A 16,685-nucleotide genomic window follows, 5' to 3' on the forward strand; every position below is an offset into this window, starting at 1 on the left:
GAGTTGTAGCGTTCTGGAGCAGACTTATTTTACTGCATAGACCTTTAATCCCTGAGGTTTGGACACCCCTACCCCATTTCCTACGGACACTAAAAGAATAAAATGATTACTAACACATATATGTATTTGAGAAAAACCAGCAGTTGTTTTACCCTGTATGCTATATAGAGTCTATATGGCCCACAGGATTATTATGGAGGTTACAGATCCCAGGTTGTAGAGGGTTGAAATGACAACAGGAAACCTTCGACTACTTAATTCACAGCACACTCGACAATGGAGTCTGGATGGAGGGTTCGCACTGGAATGGGTCCATGATCTCCTAGGACTCAAGGTCCAAGATGAGACTCCTTGATGAGAGTCAGAATTCTCTAATTTCATTCTGAGATTGAAATTTCTGAGAATGTCACAGGGGTAGAATTCTGCTTCCTGTTGCTGGATCCAGACACCAATCAACAACCTGAGACAACAAGAACTAAAAATGCTGTTTATTTGACTCAATGTTTAAACAATTTCTAGTCCAACTGGCAGGCCGGGGAGACAGCTGACGGTAAAAAGTCCGGTTCTGAGTAACACACACTGTACACCAATCAGCATTGCACACAAAGACCTCCTCTTCCAGTTAATGAACAAAAACACTTGAGTCCGCTCAGATGGAGCAATCAAAAGGTCACCGCATTCTCCAGGGCACGGCTACATCAATAAAACAGACAGTCGGGCAGTCATCAATACGGACAAACAGGAAGCTTCCAAGCTGATGAAGGTCAAAATTTTTATTACAAAGAAAAATATTCTTGTTTTCCTGAAGCGTAGAATGGCCACATTATATTATAGTTTTTCATTATACAGTATTTGTCATAGTATGAAACAAAGTTACAAATCAGAACTTGAGAATGACATAAAACAGTTCTTCCACGGATCTTTACTAAGTGATGGTGGATAAAACGCTGATTCATCTCCAAAAGGTCAGTTGTAACAGAAGGTCATATCAATTGATTTCCATCACCTTTACACTCATCAACCATTGACACTCTTGAGCTGTGGCTCAGAGATAATCATCCTGGACATAAGGAGAGCAATGTTGCTTCACAAGTCAAAAGTGATCTTTAACCAACTTGGGAGTACCAGGGAATGTCTAAATTGTGATACTTATAAAACAGTGTTGGGCACGTTACTTGGGTCTGACAATGGAAGAAACTGACTAAACTGACATGTCCAAGCCTGTCTGATGTTTGCCAAAGACCATCAGGATGTTCCAGAGGAGGCATGGGAGAAGGTCATGTGGTCAGATTAGGCTAAAATAGAACTTTTTGGTAGGAACTCCATTATCCATGTTTGGAGGAAGAAGATAAAAAAAAAGAGTACAATCCCAAGAATGGGGGTGGAAACATCATGATCTGGGGGTGCTTTTCTGCCAAGGGGACAGGACAACTGCACTGCATTGAGGAGAGGATGGATATATCATGATTTGTCCTTCCCGCAGTAGAAGCATTGAAGATGGGTCATGTCTTGGTCTTCCAGCCTGACAATCACACGAAACACAGGACCAGGGCGACTAAGGAGTGAATGCTGTGACGAAGGCTGTGATTTTTTTTTTTGGCCAATTATATCCATTTCAGAAGTATACCAGTCCATTTATTTAAATAGATCACATTAAAGGGCATAATTTGAATGTTTTATTTATGCATTAATTTAAAACAAATGTAAGATGATTTGCAGTTTTAGCAGTTCTTATTTCACAGCATCCTCCCCCAGAAAAAAAACACCACAACTTTTGTCGCAACTTCAGGCATTTTAGATCGCAACAATCACAACAGTTTTCTGCGAAATCCTGGAGGGACTGAATAATGCTAAAATATTGTTATTGAGCATAACATGTTGCTGCCAACACTGGCAATGAATAATGTGGACACAGCAGGAATTGGTCAAGGGGTGAAACTTAGTGTCACTTAGTGCAAGGCGTTAGTGCAAGGCTAAGCACATTTGCGAATCCTTTTGCCCGTTCAGCATGTGCATTCCCCACCGGGCCACGAAAAAGCCTGAGCATAAATCTACTTTGAGTTTAAAAAAAAAAAAGTAAAACCCTACGGAACGTTTCTCAGACAACAAGTTCGGCAGCCAGTGCAAAGGCTCACAGATGAGAGCCCACTTCTGGAAAAAAGCTCTGAAATGAAGCGCAGGCCGTGCCAAGCGGTCACTTGAGCACTTGTCTGCATTAGCCCGTGTCGGTGGTGCCTCGTAAATCCACCCGACGTCGGTACCCGAGCCGGGGCGCAAGCGAGCAGGCAGGCTGAAAGAATATGTGGATTTCCACAACGGCCCGTCAGCCCACACCGTAGGTACTGTACTACCACCGCGGGTATTTCGAGACCGAGGCCTTGGGGATCATGAACGTCTCCTCAATTCCGCAGTGGCACACCTACATGTGCCCGCCCCCACCTCGGACCTCGTTTGGCCGAAAGCTAAACAATACATCAAGCACAGGGGAGCATGAGAGGTGTTCCCGTCCACCGCTGAGCACCCCAGACAAGCTTGTTTTTTTAACGACTATCGAGTCGTGAGAGTGAACAAATGGACTGTTACATTCCATCCAAAGAGTGGAAGTCCTCGTTTGCGGGGAGGCACTCCTCCTTTCTGCCCCCTTCGCTTTTTTCGTTAAGCCCCGCAGGTCCAATCAGAGGCAGCCCGAAGGGAGCCGACGGGACCCCGCTGCCTCATTAAGAGGTTCTCCTCTAACGGGGGAGGGGACTGGGGAGGGCACCGGGCGGCCGGTGCCGGGGTGACCTCTGACCTCTCACAAAATTCACCCTGCACCAGACCCCGAAGGGACTTAGCGATCCGCGATGCAAACGCTCGAGGGTAACAGCAATAAAACCCAATAATGCAACGGACGCACTTCCTCCCCTGGCCTCGTGATTAAGGGCGCGCGGGCTGTAATAATAGCAATAATAATAAGCAGATGACTGTTGTTCCTGAGCCTTTTTGAAAATAATGAAAGGCTCACGGGGCAGCGAGCTGCAGAACAGGGCGAGTTTGTGGATTTATTGCGCCTTTAATCTATCCATCCAAATGGAGTTCATCTGGGAGCAATAAGGCCCAATATTAACTTGAAAAATGGAAGATTAACAGGGGCATTTATCACGATAATAAAAGAGAAAGAGAGAAACGGAGACGGGGGGGGGGGGCTATCTGCCGCGAGGGAGCCCCGAGCTGCCGGGGCAGCGCTTTGAAACACACGATACCGCCGCTTCCGCGTCTGGGATAACACGGCGCTTATGAAACACAAACACTGATGGTTCAGCAAGCCAGGCTCATCTCATAAAACCGGGCTTCGGGATTTGAGCCGCTCCGTTCCCTTTCGCGGCCAGTAGGAGCGCGACTGTGCGAAAGCGGACACCTTCGCTGTTCCGCAGGCGTTACCGTGGCGTTAGTGTTTCATTCACTATCCATTGACAGGCCATTTATCGTTAATAAAAAAAATTTTGAACCGTGCAGCGTTTGCACGAGAAAGAAAGAGCAAAGCCGGCGAAAGAAAAGCTTCAAGTCTTCAAACGCCGGGTCGGCGATATTTACTGGGGTCAGGTGCCGCCGGGGTTCAGCCGCAGGTTACGAGCTGAGTGGAAGTGTAAATTGGACGAGTGAGATTAGAAGCAGGAGCGGGCACGGGAGCCTTGGCTTTGACGTCCTGCTTCTAACCCCAGGCCTTACCCTAGGAGGACCCCCTGCCTGAAAGTTTTCACTTCATCCCCAACTTAATGAGTCTCGGGTGATAAAGGGTGCCGTGATGAATGTGGCAGGTTGAAAGCTCCTGTTGGTTTACGGCGCGGCGTTCGAGGCTGATTATGGGAGTTTGGGGAGGTTCGGGGAGTAGAGCAGGACTCTTACTTTTAGGTCTCTGGATGCAAGTGTGCTGGTTGTCGCTCAGAAAGTAGCCCTCTCTGCAGCGGCACTCGTAGCTGCCCATCATGTTCACGCAGATCTGCTGGCAACCTCCATTGTCCTCAGAGCATTCGTCCACGTCTGTCAGTAAACAGAAGCAGAGGGGCATTTGGGGTTAATAGTGGGTCAACAACACGAAACATATATAATACCACATCATATCACAACTTTGATAGAAAATGAGAAGAGGAAACCCCCACCTTTACAGAGAGTTTGCCTTAATTTTCTTGTGTGTTTTTCAACGGCAAGAATCATACTCATGCTAACAGGTCTGGGATGTGTTAATGAGAGACTGAACATTAGGACGTAGTAATTATGCTAATTCTATCGCAGGCCCTAATCAGGTCTAATTCGATTGTGGCTCTGAAAGGCCTTTCCTCTGAGCTGTAAATGTGAGCAAAGCCCACCCCAGGTATTGGAATTATCAACTGTTTCATATAACAAAATGTACATTTTTGCACAACAAAAACCAATCAAACTTAAATAATTTCTAACATGTTCCAAAGTTCCATAGGACAAGGTCAAAAAGTAAAAAAAACGTTAAGTAAAATAAAAGACTGACAGCATCCTCTCAACTCAGTGAGGGAAAGAATTATTTGAACCCCTGCTGATTTAGTAAGTTTGCCAACTCAAAAAAAAATTTAATGATCTGTCTAGAATTTCAATGGTAGGTTTATTTGAACAGTAAGAGACAGAACAAGACCAAATTTCAGTCATTCATGGGTTAGTGTATTTCCAACTGTTTGCTTGGTGACTATGGTCCCAGCTGCTTTGAGATCTTCGACAAGTTCCTACCAAGTAGTTCTGGGCTGGGTCCATTCTCGTTAACAGTGAAACTCGACGAGGTGATAACTTGCATGGAGTTCGAGAACGATGGAGATTGGCAGTTATTTTATGGTTAATAATATTAATAATCGCACCAACTGTTGTCACCTTCTCACCCAGCTGCTTGGCAATGGTCTTGTACCCATTCCAGCCTTGTGTAGGTCCACAATCTTGTCCCTGACATCCTTGGAAAACTCTTTGGCCATGGTGCAGAGTTTAAAATCTAGATAGATTGATTACTTCTATGGACCGGTGTCTTTTATGCAGGTAACGTGTATGTATATGTATGTAAAGTAAATTTCAATGTGACCCCTACACTGTAACACAGGACAGCCGTGAAACACATCTGAAAAGATCAGATTTGCTAAGAGAACGTGAATGGAACCGCTTGCAGCATGTGATCACAACAATAGAATTATGTGGATTTCATAAACCACTCAATCCCGCTGTCACTCCTGTGCTGCTGTTCTTATTTGCGGCGCATCAGTAGAATTTGGAGGCCAGAAGTCCCAAACTCATGGTGGATGCCCAACATGGGCAGGGCGTGCAGCACGTGGTCAAGCAGCATCTCCCTTGCGTGACCGAGTTTTTTGCTCCCAGGGTTCCGCTATTCGTGCGCCGCTCCCCGGAGACCCACTGCTCTGTCTCTCTAACCAAGGATGACACTGAAAACCCATCCATCTCCCAGCTCCACACATCAACAAGCCACTATATACACAGAGAGGTTTTTTTTTTTTTCTTCATAAACCATCATGCGAAACTAATTTTCTGTCTATTTGTCCAGTCTGGGAAGGCCTCTGGATAAAGTTTCCTTTCCAGGGGACTCAGCAGAGCGAAAAATTGACATTCTTACTTTCTCTTCTTCTCCGTCGCTCGCTGCCTTGGTCTCTCACAGACACACATTTATTTACACACAGTTGTAAAAATTGTTAATGGCATATGCAAGCACCGAGAAGGTCCCTTGACGGTTCCTCATGACCCTGATGACCTCCAGGCTCTGCCCTTCAGCCTACTCCCACTGGTGCGGTACGCATAAGGTGAAGTATCAATATCGCAGTGAACAGTTTTGAGCCATTTTCAAGAACAGAGTAGCAATGGAGTGCCATAGAGCTTCTAACACCAAATGTGTATGATGAGGACGAAGGCAACTCCTCCAGCACCGTGACCTACCCTTAGAGGGAGTCACAGCTGCACCTTTGCAGATAAAACACGTCCTCTGCCTTCTCCTGCCAATTATATTTGTGCAGAAGGTTCACGCGACTGCGGCCTTCATTTCCTGATGGCTTCACTCTTCTGCGGCGCTCTGCTGCCTGTCAATAAACCTCTGCTGGTCATAGCCCCATAATTGCCTGTGTTTTACGCTGAGCGTGGCCGGCGTACAAAATAAATATTTCTCAAAGGAAGGTGATTTTGGCACAGGCTCATGCAGGGTTCATCTAATCTGGATTTATGGCATTTCAAAATTATATGCGAGAGAGGACGGAGGGGGCAGCCTTAGTCGAGATAGAAGCGGTCCGAATGCTGAGAGATGAGAGTTCTCCTTGTCTGACTTGAAGGAATGACTGAGGTGATGAGGTGGGGTGTGATGGTGTGGGCCCTCTCGAAGATGAAGAGATGGGCCATGTTTGCAGGAAGTAATGTCCAGCCTTGGACTGTCTATTTACGGAAAAGCACTGTATATACACTATAATAACACATTTACATTGACAACTGGCTACGTCACTGTTCACAATCTACGGCTTTCTTATACGATTCCATTAGAGAGCACACCGGAGCAATATCGGGCAACATTGTGAATACAATTTATGAGCAACAAATTAAATCCTTTGCCCTAGCATATTTACGGTGGCCCCAAAGGGTCAACACAAATGCAAATGCAGCAACACGAATGCAAAAGCCACACGGGAAGTTACAGACACTGTGTTCATATATCAAATATCTTATGTGATAACGTAATGTTTGATATGTGAACACAGCGTCGATTATCCCTTACATTAACACATCACAGTGAATAACATTGCTCATAATGACAGGCATTAATAAACATTTTCAGTGAAAATGTGTACTTGGCCGTAATTTCCATTGTACGCACATCTGAAGTTGTGGCTTTAGCATTAGTGTTGTGCCGTTTTTTTTTTTGTATTTGTGTTGCAGCATTTGCATTGGTGTTGACAATCCAACATAAGTTAATAGTGAAGCCAAGGGTAATTCCATGTCGGCCTATGAGTACAGTAATATTACAGTAATATTTACAGTAACATTTTGCTCGCTAAGAAAATGTATGTTAAATGATCTGCAACACACACACACACACACACACAACAGGCTTTAAATGAGCCTACTTTGCTATATTTATATTTAGCATACTTTGGCGTCTTAACGCATGTCCCATACACAAAAATGCATCCAGATTGGCAGGTCTGATACTGCGAGTTGTATTGTATCGCTGTCATGGGATGCAGTCAAACGGCACACAAAATGGATATAGTACGCAAACAGCGTTCTGGAGCAGGTTAAGGAGCGTTTAGCCCCGGGGTTCGAGTTATTTAACACAGGTTTGAAAAAAAAAAAAAAAGAGGAAAACATTTCAAAGCTGTTTCTTGTTTTGTTTCAAGGCCTGGCGTTGTCAGAGCCAATCGTCCTGAGCCTCGCTTCGCGGGCCCCTCATGTCCAGAGTCGGCCCGAGATCAAAGGCCCCCCATTAGTGTGTTTGTACTTTTCATTTGCTGGCTTTTTAAGAACTGCACTTCTGTCAATGAGGCCATAAACGTGGCGAGGGGCACACGGACGCCGGGCTGCACACCACCGCGGGGGAAATGTAAGCAAAAATAATAACAAGGACAAACATTTCTTTGGCTTCGCCGTGCCAGTCGGACCAGAGGGGAGCGCCCCAGGGTTAGCCTAAAATTAACAACACGTAAAACTAGATATATATATTTTTAAAAAGTGGGATTATAGGATTTCCTCTTTCCACCACCCCCCCCCCCTAAAAACCCATGACTGCTGGCTCAGTGGCCCAGCTCGCCCACCACCCCCCCACACACACCTCTGTCCCCCACCCCCCTTTCTCCCTCTTGCGCTCCCTCCACAGGGAGATGACTGTGTCCTGCACTGAGGCAAGTCTGTAGGAGCGGCGACTCTCGTTTATGTAACAGAGACTCAACACACAGAAAGAAGGACTGACAAGCCACACGTGTGTTTGTACACACACACACACACACACATACACTCACGCACACCATGCACTGGCACATGTACAACTGGGCTATTCTAACTGCAAGCATTCAAGTGAACTGTATACAGGTCTCGTGTTGTTCTAGGATTCTGACACAGACCCACTTCTAGGTCTGTAATGGTGCTCAGTAAGTGGATTCTGCAAAGTGTCCGTGTGTGTAAACTGGGTCTCATATACACAAGGGTACATGCTCTTTTCAGTGGAGACACAACCACTCAGTGGCCTCAATCCCAGAATCCCACAAGCTACCCACACTAAAACGTGACCAGTAGTCCAGTCCTGCTTATTTCAAGGTGTACGTGAGCTGTACCACGTTAGGCTGTGCCACCTCAAAGGTCCATAACTTGATCACAGGTGCTTTCTAAAAATGAGGTGTGTGTGTGTGTGTGTGTGTGTCTTCTGTGGGGACTGCTGGGAGAGCACATCCTATTCCAGTAGCAGTCGGCATATAATCCACCACAGGCAGGTATTACAGAGGATTCTGAGGTTTACAAGTTCTGAGTAGAAGCTTCTGCTTAGATTTCAGCAGGCTTTGCTCAAATTAGCATTGTGGCGACGGGTCCATTAGCTCAGGATTGCACCAGGACTAGACCTGGATTGGTTGGTGTGTGAGGTTTGGTTCTGAGGTATTCCATAAAAGTTACTAAATAAAGAATCTCTAACCTGAGTGTTAAAGCCACAGATGCACAGTACATCAGTTGGTGAATTGTGGATGCTCCTCGGAATACATCATCTGGCAATGCAGTCAAGCAGAAGTAATCTGTCAACACTGGCATTAATAATTTGTCATCTGCTCCATTACTCAGCTCAAAGCCTCAAGTAAATCCAGAAAATATCAGTCTAAGCAATGATAGAGTAAGACGATACGCCAGCCTCATATTCAGCCACGCACGCATAATACTAACGCAATAATAACATTTATGTGATCCTTGAAACACATAAATCCTTACAGAGTTGACATCAAGAGGCAATATTCATTATGTCATATCAGTGCAACGTAGCTAATCGTTCTCTGAATTACTGTCTATTCCAATCATGTCGATTAATCGTCTAGACAACACCACTTCAGGAAAAACTGAAGGAATCCTTCAAGCCTGAGGTTGCAGATGTTCCCATGCTTACTGTCGGCCCGGTGGGTTTATTTCATGCTCTTCCTCATCTCTGCTGCATCCATCATGGAAACATTTGAGCGCTTCGACAAATTTGCTACTTGCGCTCCTCTAATATGTTTTTTTTGTCGAGGCCAAAGGTCACCTTGCACGTGATTTGTGGTCTCAACGCCATCCATCTATCATCGTGTATTTGCACAGATGTTAATGACATCTGGCTCGACACTTTATACCTTCAGTGGGCCGCATTAATGATAAGGGGAATTTTAGCTATTGCAGGTTCTCTAGTGGTCCCAAAAGAAAACACAAACGGGGGCACATTTGCGCACCGACAGGAAATAATGACGAATTATGGGTCCGTTATCCATCTGTTTTCAATTGTTATGAGAATGTATGCTTTGGCTACAAGTCATATTAGCTTTCCTTCCTCTATTTCATAGGGTGAGCCTTGTCACAGGAACAGATGTAGAAATGTTTGGAATTATGGTTGGGCCATACAGAGGATCATTGAGACTCACTTTCCCAACTCAAGAAGTTCATATAGCCTACTGTAGATAGAACGGAACGGAATTGTTTTTTTATTGCAAATTCCTGGGCAAAATTCATTCGCATGCGCATTTGAACGCATTTGCTAAGTAAGAAATTTGAATGTTTTGTGCTGTTCGGCAAGTATGGAAATAAACACCAGCCTTGCAGTCTGGAAACCTACGGCAGCTGGTGATCTTATACTGCTATTAAATTAGCAATCATGTGACTGAAGCTTAAATTCTGACTGAAAAATCTCATATTATAAATGCAGGTGGTGTGAGGAAAAAGCATTTTTTTTATGATGGATGATGGCACGTTGGCATTCAGGGTGACCAACTGGCTTCTCACACCAATTCTGCTTGCACAAAAAGTGTTTAATTGCACACGCCGTTAATCACTTGACTAGACCAGAGAATGTTTTATGAAAATGGTAATAAATTAACATATACAGATTCTCAGTAGACAGATTGGATTGACTTAACACTACTCTAATTGTGCATTTGCTAGAAACCTGGCTGAAATCATCACTTTCGTTACAATACAAAAATAACCCACAGCAAAACTTAACACCATGTCAAACTTGATTCTGGGGTTTCAGAAATAAATCTGTGTAGACGATGGATTTTTCAGGAAGTGGGTGAGAAGGAACTATTAACTTAGCAGCACTATTCTGGTTACTTGGGTTTTATTTGATCTATTCTGGTTACTTGGGTTTTATTTGATGTTCCTCTTCATCACAGCACCTCCACAATTACAGTGACTAAATGAGCCAATTAGCCAGAAACGTGTTTTGCGCAGTCAGCAGGCCTCTGTGACTAAACGCAGACGGAGCGCCTTTTGAGCCCTCGCCAGTTGGTGAAGGCACCGATGACAGGGGAGGAGGACGGCGGGGGATTAAGAGCCTCAGAGCGGCGAGTTTGAACTTGTCCCCGAACATTTTCACCCTCGCCAGTTCACATCAGCTCAACCTGCAGATGACAGAAGCGTTGCATCTCACACATACAAAACAACATTTTTATCTTTCAATTACAGATTCATTTTCATTTTGAAAAAAAAAACAACAATGCTGTGTCGGGGATTATTTCTTTATCGCGCCCGCAAACTGCGTATTGCTGCCATTTGCAGGCTTCTACTTGTTGACTGTTTTTTCGAGTTTCTGCCATTTTCTTTTTTTCCCACCTTGTTAACATTCTGTAGTCAAGCGGCGGGCTGAAGTCCTGCATACTAAAACCAAGGCCAGGTCTTTCTGTTTCTGATGACCTTTTCTTCCAGCTCATCCACAGTCATCCATCATGCGATAAAATGTGCTTTCCCCTTCAAGGTCTTAGGTAACATGTTGTTTGAACGATGAAAGAACGACTCGTTCATTACTGGACCTGCCGATTTGTTCATATTAAAGGTTCCCTTATTACGAAAACTAAACTTTGTGAGATTATTTAACATGAATACGAGTTCCCTCAGCCTGTCTATGGTCCTGCAGGGTCTTGAAATGGCGATAGGTGTCCAGAGAGCAGCAGCATCATAAGGGGAAAGGTTACCTCCCGTTTCTCCTGCTTTGTCCGCGCAGAGAATTCCCCACCCCGCCCCTAAAACATTAACCACCATGGCTCCTGAATGCGCGAAGCATTGCAGCTGCTCAGTGACTGGACGTAAAAATGAGCACAAATTTACTTTTTTAGTTCCGTCATGCGAGACTTTGCTGTTGAACAAAAAAAAGTGGAAGTTTGCCACCTTTAACCATTTCTTCCAACACTGAATAGGAGTTTCCGCTGATGTTCCAAAAGATCAGGTTTATCTGACGCTATAGGCTCCTCCCATTTTAAAAAGCATAATTAAAGTTCGTGTTCTGGGTGTCAGAGGTGAATAAACACCAACATAAAGTATTTTAGTGTATTTTTCTGTAGTTACTGCTGCACATCCAGATGTGGTGTTAGTGAACACGTCCCATGCAGTATGTTTTATATATATGTATATATATATATATATGGCCCTGTAACTAATTCCAGCGATTCTCCCGCTAAAATCGAATTAACTCCTCGACAATCAGCAAAGATCGTAACTTGTGCTCTTCTGAATCCAATTGTTAAGGTTCGTTATGCCACCGCTGGTGAAATTACTGTGACGTTTCACCCTGATTTACGCTGCAGCCTCCATTTATTTTGCGACCGTGACATTGGCGGCAACCCCAGGTGGACAGAGCCGCTTGACAGATCAGAGGGGCTAACTGGTACACTGGCTTCCCTCTGATCTCCCATCAGCTCGTGGATCCGTAGCGTGGCGGCGAACCGGGACACGCCGCACAGCCTAAACAGAATCAAACAAGCACCGCGCACAAAGCGCCGGCCTCCAGGGGGACGGGCACAGATAGCGTAATTACAGTCCCGCATGCAAACTGCTCATCCACAACGCCGCAAATGAGTCGCATGCAGCGCCGGCCGCCGCCAAATGAGTTGGAAAATAAGCTGCCGCTTGTTTACACGAAAGCGAGCGTGTGTGTGTGTGTGTGTGTGTGTGTGTGAGGGTGTGTGTGTTTGTGCGTGTGTCGGAACCAGAGACCGAGGGGAGAGACTGATCCAAAGGGAGAACAGAGACCGAAAACAGAGATGAGCAGAACGCCGCGGTGGGACCGAAGTGGAATAAAGAGCGAAGGAAGAAGCGCCGGAGGGGGAGAGGGAGGGAATCAAATGATAATGTGCTGCAGACAAGGGCACTGGCGTGCCAGAACTTGCTTATCGGCCCATCTTTTGAAAAAGCACTTTGCTACTCCTCTCCTTTAAGGTGCATATTAGATTACTGTTGACACTTGGAGCGTAAATGCAGCTTGCTGATAATGATCAGTTAAAGAGCTATTAGGGAGATGGTGTAGGTACTTAAAAGTAACAAAGGAAGCCAGTCTGGGCTTAGCGGCGAGCTTAAAAAAAAACGCTCACGGAAGAACCACGGCCTGGTCGAGTTGCATCTTTCATGGCCCATAAGCCAGTGCTGAAGAGCCGGGCCTCCCGGAGCCTGTGAGGCAGGTGAGCGGACGGAGGAGCGCAGACAAACAGCCGGGGAGATCAATGAAGTGCAGCTCGAGGAATTTCGGCTGGGGCGCTGCGTAATGAATTCCACATAAATATCCTGGGCGCTGCGGCGACCGCAGAAGGGGTGATGAATGGAAGTCTCAATGAAGAAGTGATTACAGGAGAGGAAGTGAGTAAGCGCTAACGGATGGAGTCGGGGGAGGAGGGGACGGCTGCGGTTGAGGGCTGGTAATCGACCACCCAATTTATTAAAGACAGATCAGGCCTCAGTTATTTTTTGGTCCATGTACCGACTTCACCACAACAGAGGCCTTCGGAGCTCGCAGTACATCATTCTGAGGACAAAATTACTGGGTAGATGATCTCTACCGAAAACAAAGGAAAGTGAAAATGAGAGGGGCCCAAATGATTCTGCGGTGAAGGGGGCGTTCCTACCAATGCCTGAAAATTTGACTTTCATCCGTACCAAATCAAAAACGGGAAGGTAAGAGAGAAGGCTTTGAAATTTGCCCCGGTTTTCAGAAGAAGAACAAGTTCCAGGACTTTTAAAAATGACCCTGTCACCATGTTCAAATTTTAAAACGTTCGGTGTGATGGAGCAAGAGGACGACTCTCGCAGCTTCAAGATCAGGCTGCCCCACAGACACCTTAATACTCCTGGAGTTATTCTGAGAACCCCAAAACTGCTTCTTAAGATGAACTCCACCCAACAGAAGAGGTGGTCTGATGCAACAGATCTCAACATAAGACCAGTCGACGAGGCATTTCAACACAATGCTGCATGATGATCCGAGACAGTACAGTAAGGTATAGTCAGGGCTTTAACTTAATAACATAGTTTCAGGTGGTATTCAAACTAGGGCTGAACGATTTTGTCTAAATGCGATTTATCTGACACAAACTGCAATTGGAGTCGGTTCGGTGTTCACTAAACTGTGTATATTAATAACTGTAGAATAAACATAGCTCTACTGCGCTATAAGTAGCATACTGTGTGTCCTTGCTGGTGTTGAAGTTAGTGTGGCTTCAACTTGGGACACGTCTGACTAGTGATTGCTGTCATGACACCTGTCGGACCCAACAGGGTGCCGCGAAGAACCATGAAGAGGACAGAACTTTGTTTCATTGCCTAAACTTTGTTCACTCTGCTGCATGCTGGCTCGGATGGGCCGATTTACGGTACGAACTCTTTCTCTCTCCGCGTACACCGGAGCGGCACCGGAGCTGCACGCCTGAGTCTGGGGTTTTGGTTCAAATTCGGTAAATCGCCCTAATGCATACCCTGCACATTTACATTAATGGGATTTATCAGAAACCTTGTTCAGAGCAACTTACACTCAGTAGTGACAGTGACAGTCTCCCAGGAGACACTCAGGGTTCAGTGTCATGCTCAGTGACACAATGCTAGTTTGAACCCGTGATTTTTGCAAGTGCATTACACACTAAGCTACTTCCACCCTCTTGAAGTGCCACCCAGGAAATTCTGAGTTTATTGTTAATATTCATGGCAGCTATTACCCTAAATACCCGCAATGTAGAAAAGGTAATATGCACTCACTGTCCAACCCCCCACAACAGTGGATGATAGTTTATAATTGTCCTTTTGGGAATAAATTTATTTACCACGTATAAACTGCTGAAAACCTGTCCACATGTACCATACACGATTTACCACAGAAGTAATACTTTGGCATGAAGAATCACTCTCAGTCACCTAAGCAGTTGTGCCCATCGTGGGCCAGTCGGAAACCGTCGTAGCAGGTGCACCTGTAGTTTCCTGGGATGTTGATGCACTCGTGGACGCAGCCGCCCGTGTACTCGCTCGCGCACTCGTCGATATCTGCATGGGAGGGAAGAGGACAGAGTTAACACACGTGGCAGTGGTGTGCCGGGAGGTCCTGAGACTACTATTCGCATTCAAAGCTTTTTTATATATACACACACACACACACACACACACACACACACACATATAAAGAGAGAGAGAGTGTATAGCTGTTATTCTTAATATTTACACCAACGTAGTGCAGTTAACATCACTCGCTGTGTGTGTTTGACTGCATACTATCAGTGCATGATAGTCAATAATAATTAACATACAATTAACACAGGAATAAGTGACCCCGAAATAGGCCTACGCTATTGTTTTCTAAAGCTGCATAACGGCCACACTTGGGGAGCCAAAGTTTTGCCATTTTGGAGGTGTTCTGGATTCGAGTAGAAAAAGCCACAGTCCAACTGGAGAAGTAACGTCAATTAAACAGTAGTAGCAGTAGCCTTGAATTGCAGTCTCTCAAAAAATTTGTATTATGTATATAATATATAATATAATATAGTAAACATGTATAGTATATCTTATATATATATATATATATATATATATATATATATATATATATATATATATATACATACACACACACACACACACACACACACACACACACACACACACACACACATTTTACACAGACCATCATCATTACACAGACCAACGTAGTACCTTCAACATGGTGATTTTCCCAAAATGCACCATTGTATCTGAGTTATTCATTACCTGTCACTGACCAAAAGTTGCCCAAACAGATATGAAGTCCTTTGTTTACTTTGCCTGACTTTACTTTATTAATATGCCTACAAGTTAAATCTGACACCTTGCAAAACTATATTTTATCCTGCCTGCACCACAGTGCCCTCAGTGAGCACCGGGTCAGCGCTTCCAGAACAGAAATCTCCACAAGACGTGCCGTGAACACGAAGTGAGAAGCCACAGCGAGAACCAGCTGCTGCTCACGCCGAGAGCCCTGTGGAGTGCCGATCGGGTCGACGCCCCGGCTGGGAGAGGCAGCGTGAGGCGTGTAAACATCAAACAGATCGGAGGCAGCATGGAGGAGCACTTTAAATATAGAGGCCACGGAGGTGGGGAGGGGGGGGGGGGTCTAGTTGGGTTCCGACGAGCCGCAGAAGCCCAGCTCTGTTCTCTGAACTCAGCCAGGCTCGGTGGCTTCTGTGGCCTAATTAAAACCGGACTCTCCCTTCCTTCTCCACTCCGGCCTACCTGTGGTGCCATCTCTCTTTCCAAGATCTCTCCCCATGATGGGCCCGTTGGAGCCCCTCGCGGCGTGTCATAATGAACCCCGAAGGGGTGGAAAGTTTTGGAGCATGGCTTGCACGAAGCCGGGCGCTTGTGCGAGCGTCAGGCCGTCTGCCAGAGGAGATAAATGGAAGTCCAACATAAATCTCCTTCGTTATTTTTGTTATTCTTTTCAGACTAAAGCCCACCATTCTGTCTCCTCTGCTTTCGCATCCCCAAATCCTCAGCAGATTTAGGATGGGGGGGCTCTGTGTACTCTTTGGCAAAGGAGAGCTGCCTGTCAACAAAGGGAAACCGCAGCCGCAAGTTTAACATGAGGGACGGAATAATGAAGAAGCCACAGCGTTCATCCACCCATTTTACAATCTTTTCAAAACATTCTAACTGATGCATGATATATCAATATTTCCATTAGGATTAAGAATAAGTCTGGTTTTTCTAACCTAATATACCTAAATTAAAAAATATACATATATTGTTACCTACAACTTTGTCACCTTATCTCCACTCTTGGAACATGACAACAAAGTTTTCCACCATGCTGAAAGGAGAGGTCTCTTTGATATACAGAACTTCACTAAAAAAAGATCTCGAACTGGCACTACATGCAGCACTACGCACTAATCTTGTTTGCAGTTGTCTTCAGGGTTTACATACGAAGACGTAGTTCTACGTATCATGGAGAAGAGAAGGTAGCTATCCTTTCTGATGGTGTATAATCATTTCTGTCATCCACAACAGGACCTTTTAAAGTTTAAAACAGGAGGAGCCCGACCACGGATTTAAACCTGTGCATCGAAAAAAATTTGTGTTTCTTTTTATTTCTGTACATCCTAAAGTTTAAAGTGAAGTCATTGTCATTGTGATACACAGCAGCACAGCACACAGTGCACAGAGTGAAAAGTGTCCTCTGCTTTAAACCCATCACCCTT

The 16,685-nt window shown here is 45.1% G+C and overlaps 1 protein-coding gene across 3 annotated transcripts in view; it reads right to left on the reverse strand.

Annotated features, from left to right (window-relative positions):
• scube3 (signal peptide, CUB domain, EGF-like 3) overlaps window positions 1-16,685 on the reverse strand; it is a 73,876-nt gene that overhangs the window by 39,046 nt on the left and 18,145 nt on the right. For all 3 annotated transcript variants that reach the window (XM_028994310.1, XM_028994309.1, XM_028994308.1), the window contains exons 3-4: window positions 14,374-14,499; window positions 3,886-4,020 (exon numbers count right to left, since the gene is read on the reverse strand). In XM_028994310.1, coding sequence (XP_028850143.1) covers window positions 3,886-4,020; window positions 14,374-14,499 — 261 coding nt within the window. The remainder of the gene's footprint in view (window positions 1-3,885; window positions 4,021-14,373; window positions 14,500-16,685) is intronic.

The sequence above is a fragment of the Denticeps clupeoides genome, chromosome 10 (assembly GCF_900700375.1).
Source record: "Denticeps clupeoides chromosome 10, fDenClu1.1, whole genome shotgun sequence".
Taxonomy (NCBI): Eukaryota; Metazoa; Chordata; class Actinopteri; order Clupeiformes; family Denticipitidae; genus Denticeps; species Denticeps clupeoides.